The sequence below is a fragment of the Sprattus sprattus genome (genome assembly GCF_963457725.1).
Source record: "Sprattus sprattus genome assembly, chromosome: 5".
Taxonomy (NCBI): Eukaryota; Metazoa; Chordata; class Actinopteri; order Clupeiformes; family Clupeidae; genus Sprattus; species Sprattus sprattus.
In genome coordinates, this window is record NC_137924.1 from 28,109,674 (window position 1) to 28,129,112 (window position 19,439).

The window sequence follows — 19,439 nt, forward strand, 5'->3', positions numbered from 1 at the left end:
GCGACCACGCCTAGTGATTAGGGCTGTAACGATACACCTACCTCACGATTCGATTCGTATCACGATTCTTGACCCACGGTTCGATACACCCCACGATAGTATTATTATTTATTTATTTTTTTACCTCGCGATTTTTAAAATATATTTTCTAATTCACATTAGAATAAGTATGAGCTATAAAAAAATTAAGAAACAATTTATAACCAAATATTGAGGTTTTTATTACTCAAAGCAATGCTGTTGTAAAACATTCAACAAACTTCGGAACCTGTTATCTATCTGCAGAGCAAATGTCAGGCTCATACAAAAACATTAACGTGAATTAATTGATGCTAATACCTAGCACGGTCTCTATAGGATTTCCCATATACGTTAGCATTAAGCTAACGTATTTTTTACCACAGTAAAACATGCAATACTTTGTGATTGTTTTTAGAAAACGAACGTTACGTGATGAGATTACTAAAATGTAGTCTGCATGTCTGCTCAGTTTAGCAGTGCTACTAGGGGTGGGTATTGCCAAAGAAGTCACGATTCGATTCGTATCACGATTCACATGCCACGATGCTATTCTATCACGATGCATCGCGATACTTGAATTATTGCGATGCATTGCGATGCATTGCGAATTTTCACTGAACACTGTTAGAAAAAAATTAAGCCATTACCAGTAGCTGACTGGCTGTGTATGATCTGGATAGTGTGTTCAATTGATAACTCAAAGCAACTCAGTTCATACATAGCTGTATTTATTTAAACGACTTTTGGAGGTTACTTAACACAAATATTATTATTACTGGATACACTGCATGTTTTGTTTATGAATGACTTGTCGCAGTATCGCGCGGCCGGAAATGCTTGATGTTCGCCAACCATTCATGCAATAAAATGTTTTATTTTTTTATTTTTATTAATAATCGATACTTGGCGTCAACAATCGATGCAGTAGATCGTGAAAATCAGAATCGCGATGCATCGTCATGACGATTATTTGGCACACCCCTAAGTGCTACCCAAGCAAAGGTTTGAAAAGAACTTCAAGCTTCAGACTTTCTGTTAGGGAAACAGCTTTCTATCTGCCAAGCAAATGGCAGGCTCATGACAACACGCGCAACCTTTGAGAGCATGAACTGCACTGAGTAACTTTTGCGCAACAATTAACCCCAACGCTGAAGCAAGCAGCCGCCTTTACTACCGAACCAAACTTTTTGTATCAAGTGACCGCTGAGGGCATGTCGCGGTTCTGCCTCCTCGCATCGCGATGCAGGTTCGTCGATTTCTCGGTTCGATCCAATATCGTTACAGCCCTACTAGTGATATATATATTTTAACATAGACACAGTGGAACTTGCTGACATAATGCTAGGCTAGCTTCAGTGCCACATTAATAAAGGCTAGGCTATGCTAGGCACGCTGAGAGGCCTGTAGGTTACGACACTAATGCTCTGACACAGTGAAGCCCAATGTCATACAAAGACATTCTTCCATCCATTGCAGCCTTACTCGCCGTCTCTGACTGCCTGTAATGTGTGCAGGGCTGCGAGGCTTCTGGGGGCGATGCTGTGGTTAGTTGTGCCGTGGAGTTGGGGAACCAAGAGGGCACTGAGGAGGAGAGTGGGCTAAAAATGGACATGCTGCCCCCCCCCCCCCCCCCCCCCCCCCCCCACACACACACACACACACACACACACACACGCACACACTGGAGTTGGGGAACCAAGAGGGCACTGAGGAGGAGAGAAGGCTAAAAATGAACACGCTGCCCTGGGCGATGAATTTATCATGCATGACAGGGGAAGGAGCTAGAACTCAACGTGGACGAAAATGTGTGAATTTTTTAGACATGAACTCTGAGCACTCACGCACACATGAACACACACGCAGACACACAAACGCGCTCACAAACTCACGCTCACACACATGCTCACAAACCAGGAGTGGGTTGGGTTTTTTTGGTTCAAAAAAGGGGTTCTGAGGGAGCCAAGGCACTTCCTCTTAGAGCGTGAGAAACATTCCATGCACCCAAACAGCAGTAAAACCACAGCGCTTGCTCACACACACACACACACACACACAATCTATGAGACTCTTGCCCTCAGTGGATTCCTGCCCAGCTCATCCAACAGAACACACAGACACATTCTCTCTAACACACACACACACACACACACACACACACACACACACACACACACACACACACACACACACACTTACTTACACAACCAATGCTTAGGCCCACTGTTGGTCAACAAAACAAAAATGAGTAATAAGTACTTTCCTCCTTAAAAGCACTGAGTGGTCAGATTGGTTTAAGTGTTACCTCCTGCCCTTCCCCATACTTAGAAGTACACTAGAAGTTAAAGTAATGCCCCATACTGTAGAAGTACACTCTTGGTCAAAGTAATGCACTATACTGTAGAAGAACACTCTTGGTCAAAGTAATGCCCTATACTGTAGAAGTACACTCTTGGTCAAAGTAATGCACTAGGCTTTACTGTAGAAGTACACTCTTGGTTTAACCAGCTAACAAACAGCACCAGATCACGTTTGTCTAAATGAATAGAAGTCTATACGGGCTAGTAATTATCTGAGTTGAAATGTACAGTATACCAGTGTGTTGTTCTTTAGCTGTAAATCTTGAACACTGACTTCTCCACAGTCATTCCACAGAGAGTGCATTGTGAGACTTCCTCTAGTGAGAATGTCATCCTGAATCCTGTCTGTCTGTCTGTCTGTCTGTCTGTCTGTCTGTCTATGCCGTGGTGGTGAGCGTGTGATTGACCCCTCTGCCCTTCTCTCATCCCGACCACAGGGCCACTCTGTAATCACATCATCCAGTCAGGCGTCTTCGGCACTCAGCCACGGCAGCACTCAGACAGCGCCAGCATGTACAGCGTGTCTGCGGCAGACCGGCGTGACAGGCAGGCCAGCATGACACAGCCTCAACTGGGCATCTACCACAAGCCTCCTTCATCAGCAGAACGGGGAGTCGCACCAATATTCACTGGTGAAGCCAGGCAGTGAATCAGAAAGGTGTTTTAGGTCTTGCCTTTTGTCTCGCGTTACGACTACCGTTAATACTAAACATATGTGAGTGCCATGAGTTCCCTAATCTTAAACTGTTTGATTGTGTGAGTGAAATGCGAGGGAGAAATATGCGTTGCTTGCCTGTTTAGGTTTGTGTGCATGCTGATGCAACAGTGTTGGAGGCTGCCACTGGCAGCTGGTTTTTAATTATATAATCAGACTGGCATTATGGTTGGAGGATTTGATGTACTGTGCACTGTTCATCTCATTAACCAATGAGATGAACACACACACACACACACACACACACACACACACATTAAAAAGTGAATGAGAGTGATTTGGTTACCAGGCTTGCTATTTCAAGTCCATGTTGTTATGTATTCAGAGCGCCACTCAAATGGCCTCAATCCAACATCAGAGCAGCAGCTTCCTCATTCTAATCCCAATAAACTGTTTGACTTTTCACCTGGGCACAAGATTTTAGTGGAGGTCATTAGCACCTGGTGGTGTTTCGGGCTTTTAGGTGTAAACTGCATTACGTCATGCCACCGCATGAATTTTGCAATTCTGAAAATACCGGGATATAAAAAATAAAACAAACATAAAATAAAGCATATGAATTTACCAAAAAAGGATTCTACTACTTTTTTCAATTACCGTTAGTCTGCTTAAATCCCTGGCCTCAAATCACTGATTGAGATAGATTGGTACCAGCAAACTGTGAAATTGGCTTTAGAAGATAAATCAAGAGCAATCTCCAGATTTTAATATGGAACGGATGTAATATATTTTTGGTCATTATTGAAATTCTGCCGTTGAGTTTGCCGATGTAAGCAATGGAAAGCTTGACAAAATGCCTTGCAGACACCCGGTAAGTGACACACCCCTACATAGCACCTTAAAACTATGTCTTCTAAATTGTCTGTAAATTATGTGTTCTATAAGTAAATGTCATGACAGGCTTCAGGAGATCCCTCAAGGTAGGGAATGTCACCAGGCTAGTTGGTGTTCTTGGCTAAGAACTTTGAGGGCTAAATGCTAGCCCCCTCGCCCCAAAACATACAGGGCTTCCATACACAGGAGGGTGTGTGTATGTGTGTGTGTGTGTGTGTGTGTGTGTGTGTGTGTGTGTGTGTGTGTGTATGCATGCATGTCTACAAGTGCTGAAACTGACACCCCTCAAACCCAGTGTGCCAAAGGGCTGAACGAGTCTGAAGACATCCACTTCCATTGTACATGCACACAGACACACACAGACACACACACACACACACACACACACACAAACACACACAAACACACACACACGACACACAGACAGACACGCTAACTCAGTAAAATGTCAGGGAGTGGACAGGACAATAGCACTACTTGTCTGAGACACTGAGACCTCACGCTTAAACTGTGTCAGGAGGACACCAGTCAGTTATTCACCCCCTCAGGGACGACTGACCCAAACCCTGAACTTCCTGTACTGTCTGTCTGCCTGTCTGTCCGTCTGTCCGCCTGACTGGGCAGCGAGCAGCAAACCACCCTGTGAGTCATCACCTCTGGGCCGCTCAGCTCACCAGGAAGCACTGTGTGAGTACGGACATGTTCCAGTTCCGTGCTGAGCAGATGATGACACAGAACCACAGGAGAACCATTCATCAACCATTATTTGACTAGATACAGTGGCTATCCATTTGGCTGGAGTAGGGCATTGTTCTTCGCTTGTTTCCCATTCACAAACAAAAGCCCAATCTGGACTCTGAAAGCGAGGAGAGCTGAAGGCTGTAATCCTGTGCACGACGTCATACAGTACTAATCTTTGAATGATGGAGCTTATGCTTTTTGAAATGCTTTGCATTAGCCTACGCATCCACACACTGTATGGGATCATATGTACCTTCTGGGAGCAGTCCACCTTGACCTACAATCAATGAAAAATAAAAAGTTTCCGTTCGCAAAGTTAGCAGCCTCAGCAGTTCTTTCTAATTCTTCTGCCAACCTCGGCCAGCACACTCTAGCGAAATCTGTTGGTATCTTTGTTACAGCTGTCGAGCCAAAATACCACCAGACTATAAATAACGCTAAGTATCTGCCTTGGTGTTTCCACAGCAGACTGTCCATTTAGAAGAGGAGACAGACAGATCCGTCACAGCCCTTAAACTCTGGAAAGCACTCGTGGAGAACACACCTGCGTGAGTCACCGCTCTCAAGGCCTCTCCTGGTGGAGATAACGGCTGAGCACGTCTCGCTCGTCCACCCACACACCTCACACTGCGCTCACTCTCTCCTCTACGTCCCTTTCTGCTTACATAGAGTCTCTGCTACTGCGGGTGTAGCATATGCTACCCTTCAATGGGGAAAACAGCCTAACTGTTTCATCTGATTTATATGCAATGCCCAGTCATCCAGGAACCTTTCATTACATTTGTTCATGGTTTTTTTCTCATTACAATAATCGTTATAGCCATTGATGTTCTATGGAGCCTTTATCATTAGTATTTTTAGAGGAATCATAGAGTGATAGGAGACTAGGCTCACCAAACAGGCTAGTCTTTTTCCTGAGAGTGTTAGCGCTGTCATTGCTATTGCTGATGCTGTACTGAAGTGACTGACTAGACTAGCTTAGCATTTTTAGTGTTATCGCTGTCACTGCCGACGCTGTTGGAATTTCTAGGAGCATGTGAATAAGACCGTACAGTGAGAGGAGAAGACTAGGAGTAGGCCTGAGGAGATTGGAACAGCTGCTCCAATAGAGACAGGATGGCAAACTTCAGTGAGACACATGAGAGATAAGTGACCAAAGACGGATAAGTGACCAAAGACAACCACTACTAGCGGACACATGACAGATAAGTGACCAAAGACAACCACTACTAGTGAACAAATGAGAGATAAGTGACCAAAGACGGATAAGTAACCAAACACAACCAGAACTAGTGAACACACGAGAGATAAGTGACCGAAGACAACCAGTACTAGTGGGACAACCACACAGATGATTCACAAAAAAATAAACTATGCCAAGAATCTCACAGCGCTAGCTTTGTGATGAGATGAGAGAGACGTGAGTGCGCGCATACACACACACACTTTCCACTGAGGAAATTGCAGGCAACTTGGGATAGTACAGTCTTTCATGTCTGTTCAGAGACAGAGAGAGTAAAAGAGAGGAGTGGGGGAAGGGAGGGAGGGATATAAAAGAGTAGGAGGGAGAGGGAGAAAGAAAAAGAGAGAGAGAGAGAGAGCACTCAAACAGTGTGGAATGTTGCAACATGTTTTTTTAGTTAGGCTGATATATCCAAGACAGGGCAGATCTGGATGGATGCAGATCAAGGCTCTAGAATACAGGCTCATGTAGTTGAACAGCACACACACACACACACACAAACACACACTCTCTCTCTCTCTCACACACACACACACACAAACACCCTCGCTCTCTCTCTCTGTCTCTCTCACACACACACACACACTGTCCTGTCCTGTCCTAGATACAAAAGGCACTGTCACTGACCAAGGAATGATGAAGGATAAGCACTGCACTGTATAACTCAAACTGGCAAATCCCCCCCACCCCCCCACACACACACACTCCTGGCTCTCCCTCAGAGGAGAAGAAAAGATGAATTTCTCTCACTTTCAGCCAAGAAAAACTGTGTTTAATATCCTGAGAGCAGCCGTGGATGAAAGAAGAAGAATGTGGAAGCGCAGCAGCACAGGAGTGCACCGATTAGCTGTCATATCCAACACTCCCCCACCAACACCGCGCCATATCCAACACCCCCCCACACCCCACCCCCGTCATATCCAACACCCCCCCTCATCATATCCAACACCCCCCCCCCCCCCCCATCATATCCAACACCCCCCCCCCCACCCTCCGTCATATCCAACACTCCCTCCGTCATATCCAACACCCCCCCACGTCATATCTAACCCCCCTACATCAGTCTAAAACGATGTGCCGCATCAGCATGACGACGGCACAGATGCACCATCAATGTTGCTCTTCAGCAACAGGCCAGTCCAGAATGTCAGTTATCCTAGGACCCCGACCCAGTACCCCGAATGACGTCTATCCCAAATCTCCTGACCCACTTCTGGCTCCAGGTGTATTCTGGGATGTGCTCAAACCAGGGATGATGGCATCGGGAGGGACATTTTCTTTGGATTGCCGTGGAAACAAGCACATCATCACCATCATCATCATCAACTACTTCACAAATTTGAGATGTATGAGAAACAAATATTCAGAATTCTACAATGACTGGCCACTGACGCTTTCATTGGAAGCACTTAAAAACCTCTCCATTTGTTGAAGATTTCATTGTGTTCATTCTGCATTTATATTTTGAATGTCTCACCAATAGTTCAAAAGCACACCGTCATTAAGACAATGATTACATTGCATAACAGAGGAACAAAAGTTATTTCCCTATGCACTAAGCCCTTTGGGTAAGGGAACACTCCACGTGTTTAATCCTTACGCACACATGTGCTGGATTAATGTGTTACCCGGCACCTTCATATAACAGCGGCGATGTTGTTCCCAAATCTACAATGCAACAGTCCATTTATGTGGTTCCATTAGTGCTGCCTGTCGGCTGTTTAAAAGTGACCTATGCAGACATCTGGTACGCTTGGCCAAAGACAAGTGTGTCTGTGTTTCGAACACCCCTTCCTTGAATCTAGCCAGTGTTTTTTCTTTTGGGTTTTTTTCTTCTACCCATCCTCAGTGGGTCAGCTTCCGAGCGGAGGGACTTCCCATCATGCCCGGGTGTTCATTTCACACAGTGGCACCTCCTCAAGCGTAACCCAATTACTTTGGGATAGCAGGTCAGGGAGGATTAATCCACTCTGTGAGGGCACCAAGCAGACTCACGCGCGGGCCTGTCAGGACACTGCACCCGTTAGTGGCTCTGTGTACATGCGAAAAACACAGAGGACTCATCCCCCCTGTCACTTTCTAAAAGCTATTTGCCCCTTCGTAGCCTAAAAGGCCAACTCCTGTGAATGTGAAACTTCTTATGCCATTCAATTCTGTACAGTGACTGGCTTTTATTTGGCCTAATTTGGTTATGTCTCCACAGTTAAAATAAAGTATGTAGTAATTTTTTTTAGTGTTTGTATGACATTTACTTTCAAGGCATATTCTGATATGAGTATGTATCCCAAAAGGACTTCAGTCTTGGCATCATAACAGAGACATTCCCTTTCTGAAGTTTAAGTGGGTTTCTGCTTTAAACTATTCTGATTGATGCAAAAAAAGAAGCTGAAAAATGAACAGGGAGCCTCCAGAAAGAGGAGGGGATACAGAGTAGGGGATGGAAACAGAGGTTTACATTCAAATCTCTGAGACTGACCCAAACCATGTAACCAGATCTTGCATAGAGTTGTTTTTAAAAGAAGGAAAAAAAGACTCAACACACCAAACAATGGACAGCTTCCAAAAGAGTTATTGTGTATATTATGTATAATATAGATACAGGTAAATGTCTATATAGTCTATATAGTACACACACACACACACACAATACACAAGTGTATCTGTACATAATATAGCAACTACAATTACACTGTATGAATTGATTACATGTTCTCAGTGATTATATTAGAAATATAATCTGCTGAATAAATGTTTAAACGGAATAAACAGAAACAGGTATTCTCTTCTTCCTCAAACTTGCTCCATTCCAGGAGCATCGTTCAGGAGCATCCTTCAAGTTCATTCTCAGCCGTGCAGTCCACTTCCTTCCTGCCTTGACTTAAGTGTGGAGACCTTTGCTTTGTTGGAGGCTTCCTCTCTGGAGGCAGGTCCACCAAGAGGCTCACATTGCTCTTACTTATCTTTTTCCCCCTTTTTTTCCCTTGGATGGTGTGTGTGTGTGTGTCTCTAAGCACTGCAGATTTGTGTTTGTTTGCAGCATCATCACCACCTCTGGAAAGGAAAGAGCTGACTCAGAACGGAGGAGAGAGAGAGTAGCCAGGAGTCTTTCTTCAAACACCCTCCTCTCCCCCTGTTAGTCTTATGAAAATCGATAGCTTTATCTTCACAGTGCGGAGCCTCCATCTATAATCTGCCTTTTTTATGACAGTGGAGTGGGATTATGAGGCATTTACTTGCCTGAGGACAGCCAACCTGATGCTTCCTCCATCTCCCTGGGAAAAGACTGGGTGATCAATAACTCTAATGGCTAACATCTATCCACTTAGGACACCGTAGAAAAGGCCTGGGGTGAGATGGGGAGAGATGGGGAGGGCTGGGGTGAGATGGGGAGGGCTGGGGTGAGATGGGGAATTTAGATTCATGGGTGGGGGCGTGGGTGGCCGTGAAGAAGCATTACCGTACAACACAATTCAGAAGGAAGGCTGACTAACTGTGGCCTTAACCTTTAAAACACTGATCATGCTCGTATCTATCCAAAGACTCTGAGTCCCGATTGAATCACCATCTGTCACCCAAGCACAACTCTCACTAGTGGACTAGTGTTTTTTGATGTAGATTTGATATGCTGTCTGTGTCTGCATTCTGTACTGGGTAAATAGTTCACATAGATCTATTCCTTGCACACTATTTCCACACACACACACACACACACACACACACACACACACACAGTTCATTAGAGTTCACTCCGCAGACGAACTAAGCCACTCCACCCTGCACTCTTGTCCAATGACTGCTTCCTCAAGGGAAAAAAACCACAACAGACAGACAAGAGGGAGGATGAGACACAAGGAGGGGGGGTGGGGGGGGGGGGGGGCAGGACACTGGTGAGTCTGTGAGAGAACATTATCACATTACACTCCTGCAGTGCTTCTCTGATCAGCAAAGCCTCATCTATCAAATGGCATTTTCCATTAAAACACAACAGGTGTATCTTTAAAAAACATTACGCAGAAACGTCCAAGTACGGCAAGAGCTTAATGAGGCCGACTTAATGGCAGTTTAGGAACAGAGCGAGTCAGATGACTGGATGATGAATAGCAGGCTGTTTCTACTCTGACAAATGAAAAAGAGAGTGAGCATGAAAAAAGAGAAACATTTTTAACTTAAGCATCCATCTTCATGATCTGATTGAAATGTAAAGTGGTTTGTAAACTCTTTATTAGTACAAAACCAAAATTGAAAATTGTGCCTGAGCAGAAAAACAGTGTCTGCTGTATGTGGTGGTCCATCACCAAAACTTAATTGACTAGCCTAAGCCTTATGGTTGCACGAGAATAGCTCAACAGATATACAGCTGCAACAACCTTTCAGAGATGTCGAGAGAGAGAGAGACAGAAAGACACACACACACACACACACACACACACACACAGTGGGGTAATAATAACAGCATCTGCTGTATGTGGTGGTCCGTCACCAACACTTCCTTGTTGACTAGCCTAAGCCTTATGGATGAAGGAGAATAGCTCAAGAGATATACACCTGCAACAACCTTTCAGAGATAGATGTCTGGACGCACATGCACGCCCACACGCACACACAGGGTGGGGTAATGGGGATGATTTATGTACTCTGCTGGACACGACCAGGGAACAAAACTGATAACAGTTTTTCTACCTTGAAAACTAGGGATTCCAGTCAGCTGGATTTGAGCCATTCTCCTGTCAGCCAGCTGTAACATATTTATTGTAACATGTTAAATTCCCCTTTTTGTCTCCTCTCCACTATAAGCTCACTCCACTCCACTCCACCACCACCACCACAAATATGCATGCTCTCGCCTTCTGAACCCTGTTCGCTCACACACATCCCCCAATGAACCCATTCCCCTTCTTCTAGTCGCTCTTACAATCCCCTTTTACAGAATCGTCCTTCTTCTTCTTCTTCTTACTCTTTAGCAGAAAAGGAGGCCAGCTCTAATGGCTGATCACCAATCTCCCTCTGGGACTCAGAGATGGGTGTGGGTCTCGTCCAGACGCCCCCACCCTTCATCTATGGATCATTCCATTCCGCTTTTCCAGCCACCCCCACCCTTCATCTATGGATCATTCCAGTCCTCTTTCTTGTCCTCCTTCGACACTCCCCGTATGTGATGAGCTGTGTTTGTTCATCCCTCACCCACCCTCTTAAGAGTAGAGGAGTCAAAGTTTGTGCTTCTTTGTCACAACTAGGAAAACAAACAAAGCAAGCTACTCTTAGCCACAAACACTCAGCTCAGACCTCTCGAGCGCTCCACAATCGAGTCTTGCTCAAGCTTGGATAACGAAACTACAGACATCACACAACACACCTCAGCTTCCAACCAAACCTAGTTGGTCAGTTGCAAAAAGAACACACTTTTACAATCTCTGTGCTTGTGTATCCGTGTCCCTACGTGTGTGTGTGTGTGTGATTTGTTATTCTTTTGCCCTCTCACTTTTAAATTCAGTGCATTGGCTATTCCAAAAGAATAAGGCCGGATCGGAGGCTTTTAAATGCTAAAACAAGAGGCCCATTGTTCTTGGACAGCTGCCTTCTCCGGAAAACAAAACGAGGAGGGGAGAGGAGAGGGGAGGCAAAGCAGGGGGAGTGGAATAACACACACACACACACACACACACACACCTCCTCCTTAAATCCAGCTGCTACAATAATGCTGCGGACTCCTCAGATCCACCGCCAGGTTCCACACCTGAGTGTGTATGTGTGTGTGTGTGTGTGTGTGCGTGCACACACATGTGCAAGAGATTTCTGATGTACTGTACACAAAGCATTGAGCTGTCGCTATCTATTAAGGCTCTTTCGTTTCTTGAAGGTGACATGCAGAAGGTGCCCACAAGGGTTCAATCCAGGTCCTTTCTGAAGACTGACAATGTGTACAACCTCAAACCCACTGGTGATTCCTTAGATGAGCAGTCAGCCAATCACATTGCCAGAAATCATGCTGACACCACTCAATTTTTACACTTGTGCACGGTTACACGTCAGGTCTTGCAAACAAAGCCTGGCAATGAACCCTTCAGGGTGTACTGCTAGTCATACCCCACCCTATATGTTCCCAGAGTTAGGCATCTGGTGATTCAGAATGAAACTCACTCAGGGAACCACTCAGAACGTGGAGTGCGAGCGCCACACGACTATACAGGTGGTATCAATCACATGGACAACGTCATGGCAACAAGGGTGTGCATCCATCACCTCAATGAATCACACCCTAGCCACTGGCGGCTAGTGGCACAGTTGGAACAGCTTTTCTGTCGTCATGGCGACAAGATATAAACATAAGATTTATATATATATAAAAAATAAAAAAAGACTGAGCAATCACCTTCATTGATTCCAGAACTTTACTGGCTGAAAATAGAAAGAGAAAAAGAAATAAAAGAGAGAGAGATGGAGGGAGAGATGGAGGGAGCTTATTCACTCTCTCTCGACTCTCCACTGACCTACATTAGTGTGAATACCAGTAGATCAAAGAACAACTTAGTGCAATACACATAGATCAAAACACAGATGAAAAGAACCACTGGAAACATAGAATCAAAGTAAGGAACGTAAGAATGTAAGCACAGCGAGAGTGTAAACGATAGAGAATAAAATCCTCTGATGGTTAAAGTCACACTGCTCCACATTAAACCCCTTGAAACAAGCGCGCACACACGCGCACACACGCGCACACACGCACACACACACACACACACGCTCTAAAACTGCACCCCACTGAGACAGGTATATTTCCTTCCCACATGGGAATAGCGGGGTAGCGCCTGCAGGCTAAAAACAGCTCCACACACTCTCCTGTTCCTCCCTAGTAGAATGACTATTGTTCCCCAGGAACAATGAGACCGGGCTGGAGCTACTCACATCTGCCAGACCGGCATGTGCTGGATTGATGGGTGCCACAGTAAGTGACAGATAAAAAGAGAGAGAAAGAGAGAGAATTAGATGGAAGGAAGATGAAGATGGGAGACAATGAGAGACATGAGACCAGCATTGCTCTTAATGGAAATGTTTATAGAGAACTCCATCCCCGGCAGATTAATTTTTTGTACAAAGCTACTCTTGCAAAAACCTTGAAATGCCGGCTCCATGTCGCCACGTATCACCAAACTGGCTTAAGTTTCCTGCTGATAACATCCCCATACAGCAACAGACAGCCACTTTGGTGTTGCTGGATTAAAAAAAAAAAGGAATCTTTCTTCACCCCTTCCATTGACTTGCCTTCGAGTGTTAAGCGGTGTGGGCTGGGGAGTGGAATTTCCTGGTACAAAGAGGAAGAATTTGGAATTTGGATTGCGGAGGGATACAGCTTGTTCTAAATGAGGACCAACTGCTCGCGTGCAAGGCACTTCCTTGTGGCACAGCACTCACGTCTGACCAGGAAGTCCAGGGGAACCCATAAGCCTGGCCACGATGACTGATCCCGATTCCTTGCATTTTCGCAGTCTGCGTGCACTCTCTATATAATTAGAAACCCACACAGGACCATCTTGTTCAACTGGCTGATACACAGTTGCACTTTTAGAAGAGTGTCTGTGTCGAGTTGGTGGAAACCTTCAAAGCTGGTAACCAGATTTCTGTGTGTTGCACAACAGCACCTTAATTTGCAGTGTGTTCAACTAACAAGGCGCCTGCCACAAATCACATCAAAGGAGCATTCTTTTTTTGCGCAATTCTACGTATGCTAAAAAAAAAAAAAAAAAAAACCACCCACTGCCACTGCTTAGTTATGTGCTCACGGCAAAACCATCGGGGTTCAGAGACTCATGGTTATCAGTCATTTATCAAAAATAACTCCAGAAGTCTGGACATCCCACACACTACTCAGAAGCACCACAGTGGGCTCTTTCCGGTAAAAAATAAAGTAACAGATGGCTGTTTTAATATTACATCTATGCAGCTTAACGAGCAACTGACTAACACACATTTAGACACAGTATGGCCTACTTGAGTCCCTGAAAAATCTTCACACCATGTTTAAAGGGAAAGGAAAAAAAATAAAACATTCCACTGACGTGCTTTGCAAACTATGATTCATAATGCTAAATAAACACATACTTAACATCCTTTCCTCTTCCATCATCATGTAGGCGGTATAGCTAGCAGCACTGGATGGCCTGCGGTATGCTAAATGGAGGCAGGCTAGGCTCAGTCATCACTCTGCACTTGTCCTAGTCTAGTGAGTCTCTAGTAACTATAACAGCGACAGTTAAAGGTAAACTGCCCATCGACATTTCTACCACAATGAGTGTGTTTAGGCAGACATCACATTTACACGGCTTGAATGATGCGTGTCGTTTCTAGCGTCTTAATTTAAAGCTTGGGCAGCTCCTACAGGCACTGCGGACTGTTCCCATCTTCACATCAGGGTTTGGGGCCAAACACTGCTGCCGCCAGGGACTGTAATGTGCAGGGTCATCCTGCCCTGAGCTCATAGAGAGAGAGAGGGATGGTGTGTGTGAGAGAGTGTGGGAGGGAGGGAGCAGAGAGAAAGAGAGAGTGAGATGGTGAGAGAGCAGAGAGTGAGAGAGCAAGAGAGAGAGGGCAAGCGAGAGAGTGAGAGAGCAAGAGAGAGAGCAAGCGAGAGAGAGCGAGCAAGAGAGAGAGCGAGCAAGAGAGAGAGCGAGCAAGAGAGAGAGCGAGCAAGAGAGAGAGCGAGCAAGAGAGAGATAGAGAGAGAGAGAGAGCGAGCGAGCAAGAGAGAGAGAGAGCAAGAGAGAGAGAGAGAGCAAGAGAGAGAGAGAGAGAGAGAGAGAGCAAGAGAGAGAGAGCGCAAGAGAGAGAGAGAGAGAGAGCGCAAGAGAGATAGAGATAGAGATAGAGAGCGAGAGAGAGAGAGAGAGCGCAAGAGAGATAGAGCAAGAGAGATAGAGTAAGAGAGAGAGAGATAGAGATAGAGAGCAAGAGAGAGAGATAGAGAGCAAGAGAGAGAGATAGAGAGCAAGAGAGAGAGCGAGCGAGCAAGAGAGTGTGCCAGTGACGCTTCATCTGCAATCTGTTCCTGGACGGCAGGAATCCAGCCACACTGCCACATCAGCACTTCATCTTTCACTCGCTCCCTCACGTGTGTACGTGTGTGTGTGTGTGTGTGTGTGTGTGTGTGTGTGTGTGTGTCCTAAAGTGTTCCCGCCTCTCATTAACTAGCTCAGCACCTCCACACCTACAGACAACAGTTGGAACCACCAGGCATACAGGGCCAATCAGGATGGTTCCAGGTTATAATCCCTCCAGGATTTTGCGATCTTGCGCTCATTAACACAAATTCAGGCGAATTCAATGATTTCCCACAATGGCGGCTTGCAGATGGGATGTCTGCATTGTTTGAGATATATTTTTTTTAACTGAAAAAAAAAAGTAAAGAAAAAAACTCCCGCAACCAAAACTCAAAAATCACCTCAATTGCAAGTTGTGAGAAATGACTTTTGGCCACAACAAACCCTTGAAAGATCCTGGGGGGCTGATAAGGAAAACTCATACAACCACCCAGAAAAGTTCAAATCACCACACTTCCCTAAAGTGCAGATCTGAACCACACTCACACAGAGAATGTCCCAAGGGGGACACCGTCCTTACGCCAATTATATAGCTCATCTCCCTGCAACACGCTTGAGGCATGAACTGGAACCCTAGACTCCCTAACAAACTGGCTTTACCAGTCATACAGTCCCACCATAAAGGACAGGGGGCTGACAGGAGAACTTTTGCTGAACTGTTATGCACAGGATGTGGTGTTGTGTTCAAATTGGCCTGGTCAAACTGATGCAACACAAATAACACACAAAAAGTGTGTGCACTGTGGTGGAATTGTGTGAGAAGGGAGATGTGTTAGTGCATGCAAATATAGCGTACCCAGTAAGTGAACCTGTGTGTGTGAGTGTGTGTGCGTGTGTGCGTGTGTGTGTGTGTACACCATAGCCCAATAGGCACCGCAGAGCGCAACAGCTACCAAGGTCATGGGTTTGATTCTCAGAGAGCACACAAACAGGTTAACTGCACAGTATACCTTACCTGTACTGAGAAATGCTGTAGGCAACAACACCCGCTGAACTAGTATGTTTGCTTTTTCAATGTATGTACATGTGCACATGGTGGGTGGGGGTGTGTGTGTGTGTGTGTGTGTGTGTGTGTGTGTGTGTGTGTGTGTGTGTGTGAGTGAGTGAGAGAGAGAGAGAGGGGTGATGTGAAGTGTGTGACAGTTGGATCCTGCCAGAGGCACTCAACACAAACTGAGGTATTGAGCAGAACTGAGGCTCGATCAATTTTGTTGCCCAGGTCATGGCAGAGGGCATTCAAGGTTTGTGTGTTTGTGTGTTTGTGTGTGTGTGTGTACACTAGATTTTCACAAACACATGCTATGCCATTCCACTCAAGACTGGCATATTGGTTGCTGCAGCAACCATAAAGGTAGCAAGTCATTGCTTTACGTGCTATTCCGCAGCCTTCCCTCATTTAAGTTCACTAGGACTGGTGTATACTTAATAAAAGCTAAACAGCGACAGTAAAGTATGTCATCATGGTAAAGAAACTGCACTTGTATGTAATAAATGTATGGAACAGGTGGCCCAAACGTCACCAAAGGCTAAACGTAAAGAGACAGCTGTCTGGCTCAACAACTCCAAGGACAAGTGTTCAAGCCTGCACCACTTAGAGCTCTGTGCCTTGTCGTGCGTCTACGGGAACGCGTAAAATCCACGGTTTCACAGCGCCAACTAGTTGGCATCTATGCCCATCAGCACATAACGCCGTTCCATTCCCTTCTAATGACCTCAGACACGTGTTCATTTTTCCTTCGAACTAGTCTTTTCCCCTTTCCCTGGCACCCAATTAATTTACCGTGACGAACTGATATTGCACTGCCAGTGCCCGTCCTGGCAAACGCCCCGCAGTTTGCAAGCCACGTGCCACCGCGAGTGCTACTCCGGCCTTGGCTAGCAATGTAGCAACCGTAGTCTGCTGACGGCTGACTGGACGCGTGTGCGGTAACATTGTATAACAATCTGGGACACTGTCTTGCGTACCCTGACAATCAGCAAAACGTTGTCTGTTCTTTAACTGCCAATCATGACAATGGCAAAGTCACAGCTGGTAGAAAATTCTCAAGCTCCCATTGCGGGGCGGGGGGACTCTGGTCGAACGCAACTTGTCTATGGAGAGACGCCCCTTGCTATGGACTATTGCGTAATGAGCCACAAGCGACATCTGCCACTTGCTGCATCGAAAAGGAGCATGAACAACTCGTTTCGGTCTTTTCGAGCAATTGTACGAGCTTCATATATGGAATGCACGGCGACTGACACATGCAACTTTCCGGATTTATAACACTTACACAAAATGTTAAGGACGTTACCCCTAGTTGTCTGAACAGGTCGAGAGCCTTAAAAAAAGTAAACTCCTCGAAGTAAACCGTGTCAGTTTGTAAATCCTTAAAGATTAGTTGCTGGTTCAGGACGCTGCTCACAAGAAACGACTGGCTATGCAGGCCTCTCGCCTCCCAGCACGTTTGCTAGTTTAAAAGAGAAGGCTATATTAGCCTACACTGGCCAGTTTAAAAGTGGGGCACGTCACATATCTACCCCACTTAAAACGGAACGCTTCAATCTTAGTAAATGGGTCAGGTGTAGCAAATAGCATTTAAAGAATTACCAAGTCTAAACGTAAAGATGCTTGGTGGGACGATATGATGGCAACATGTAGCTAAGGCCCTGTACTGTAACCATTATGTAAGGTATATTTCCCATTCTTGCCTACAACGTGAATGTAAAGGTATGTAGATCTATTAAAGTAACCAAAATCGCAGGTTACTTACTGCTGACTTTCATGCTCCCAAATGCTGAAGGCTGCGGCACAGGTTTGCAGCTCTCTGCGAAGGAGGTGGTTCTAGGCCGACCCGACATATTCCAATCGTAAATCCCTGTTTTTTTTCTCTCGATTGGCCGATATTGCCTGTTCACACTTTTGATCAAGTGGGGCACTGTTCAACGACCTCTATAGAGGATATTTTCACAAAATAGGCAAGGAAAAAGCAACACTGTCGCCCGTTCAGTCCTTTCTTTCGTTTTTTCTTCAGCTGATTCGCTACCTTCTCCCATCCACTGACAGTCTTTCTTTCAAACCATCCCTTTTAAAACCGACTCTTTGTCGTTTGTGATCAAGGCCTTTTAAAAGTCGGTGTTAGTAAAAAATAGTCATGAACCCGGCCTTGTCCCCGTTTCCCCCGAAAAAACACCGATTCTCTTGTTCTTGATCGCGTCAGATTCATACAAGTTGATTGAAACATACAAAATAATTCCAGTATTCTGTTCTCCTTAAAAAGTCAGAGACGACGTTGTTTGTCATGAGAAAATCAGACCATGAAGTAAGCTATTTGTTCATATTCTGAGGTGGAGACTCAACGATCCAGCAGCACCAGCCATGGCGGCTTCCTTGCTCTACCCAACCAACGATTCAAATGCGAATTTTCCAATAGCCCAATTGAAAAGCTGTTTTCAACGACCCTCCCGTCTTACGAAACTCCATCAACACGGATGGGAATCTCGAAATCCACCAGATATAGCCACGGTTTCTGAAAAGTAGCTTAGCGTTACGGTTCCAGAGGAAAACGCTATCTAAAATCCACTCAGCATTTCAGAAAATTCTTTTTTCATTCCTTCTCCGACGGTCTCTGCTCGCTCTCTTTGTCACCCCGACCAATAAAACGTATTTTACGTAAACAACGGTATGTTATAGTGATGGTGAACGGGCGAAGCGACCTGGTTACGGCCACTAACTGCATGAAGAATCGGAAAATATGGAGCGCAAGAAATTCTGAGGAGGTCGGAGTTGGCCAATCCACTGCGTATTCTTTGAATATGGGCGGAGGGAGGGGGGCACTGTAAGCCAATAGCCTTGCCACCCTTGGAGAACACATGGCGTAATTTGCTTAATACTGCCCCTGGTGTTCCAAGCGTCATAGGCTATGTTAAAATGACTGGCTGGGCGGGGTACCTAGTTGATTGATTGACCTCAACCCAACTGGATTCGACGGGGAACGTAGGGCAGACCAATAGTGACGCAGCAACTCATGAGGCACCGGGTAGTCATGCAGCACTGTTGCTAGTCAGCTGAGCGCCTGAGAGACCGACTTCAATGACATGTCACACAAACTGGCCTGGTTGTGCAGTTCTTCTCTATTGCAGTCCCTCTCAAACCACATCTGCCCGCAAAAACAAATCACAATCTCGTAAACTTCGGCTGCATAGCACATTTTGTATGGCTGTGTTATAGGGAAACACATAGAAAACAAAGTATTTGCAAGGGCAACCTTGTATTTCATAACAGAGACTCCTCGCAGTATGCTTCACGTGACTTCCCTTCACGTCAAAATTAGCATACACATGCACGGTCTCGTCCGGGGTAGAGAGCAGAGTTTAAATGTCACCGCACTGTGCTCACGTGAGGAAAGCATTCCACGAGGATCAGTGTAATCAGGTAGGTCAAAGGTGTATGA

The 19,439-nt window shown here is 45.5% G+C and overlaps 1 protein-coding gene across 3 annotated transcripts in view; it reads right to left on the reverse strand.

Moving 5' to 3' along the window:
- Nucleotides 1-18,628, reverse strand: part of gsk3ba (glycogen synthase kinase 3 beta-a) — a 58,428-nt gene extending 39,800 nt beyond the window's left edge. For all 3 annotated transcript variants that reach the window (XM_080839231.1, XM_080839232.1, XM_080839230.1), the window contains exon 1: nt 17,760-18,628. In XM_080839231.1, the coding sequence (XP_080695357.1) occupies nt 17,760-17,847 (88 nt within the window). In that variant the 5' untranslated portion in view covers nt 17,848-18,628. The remainder of the gene's footprint in view (nt 1-17,759) is intronic.
- Nucleotides 18,629-19,439: the final 811 nt, after the last annotated feature.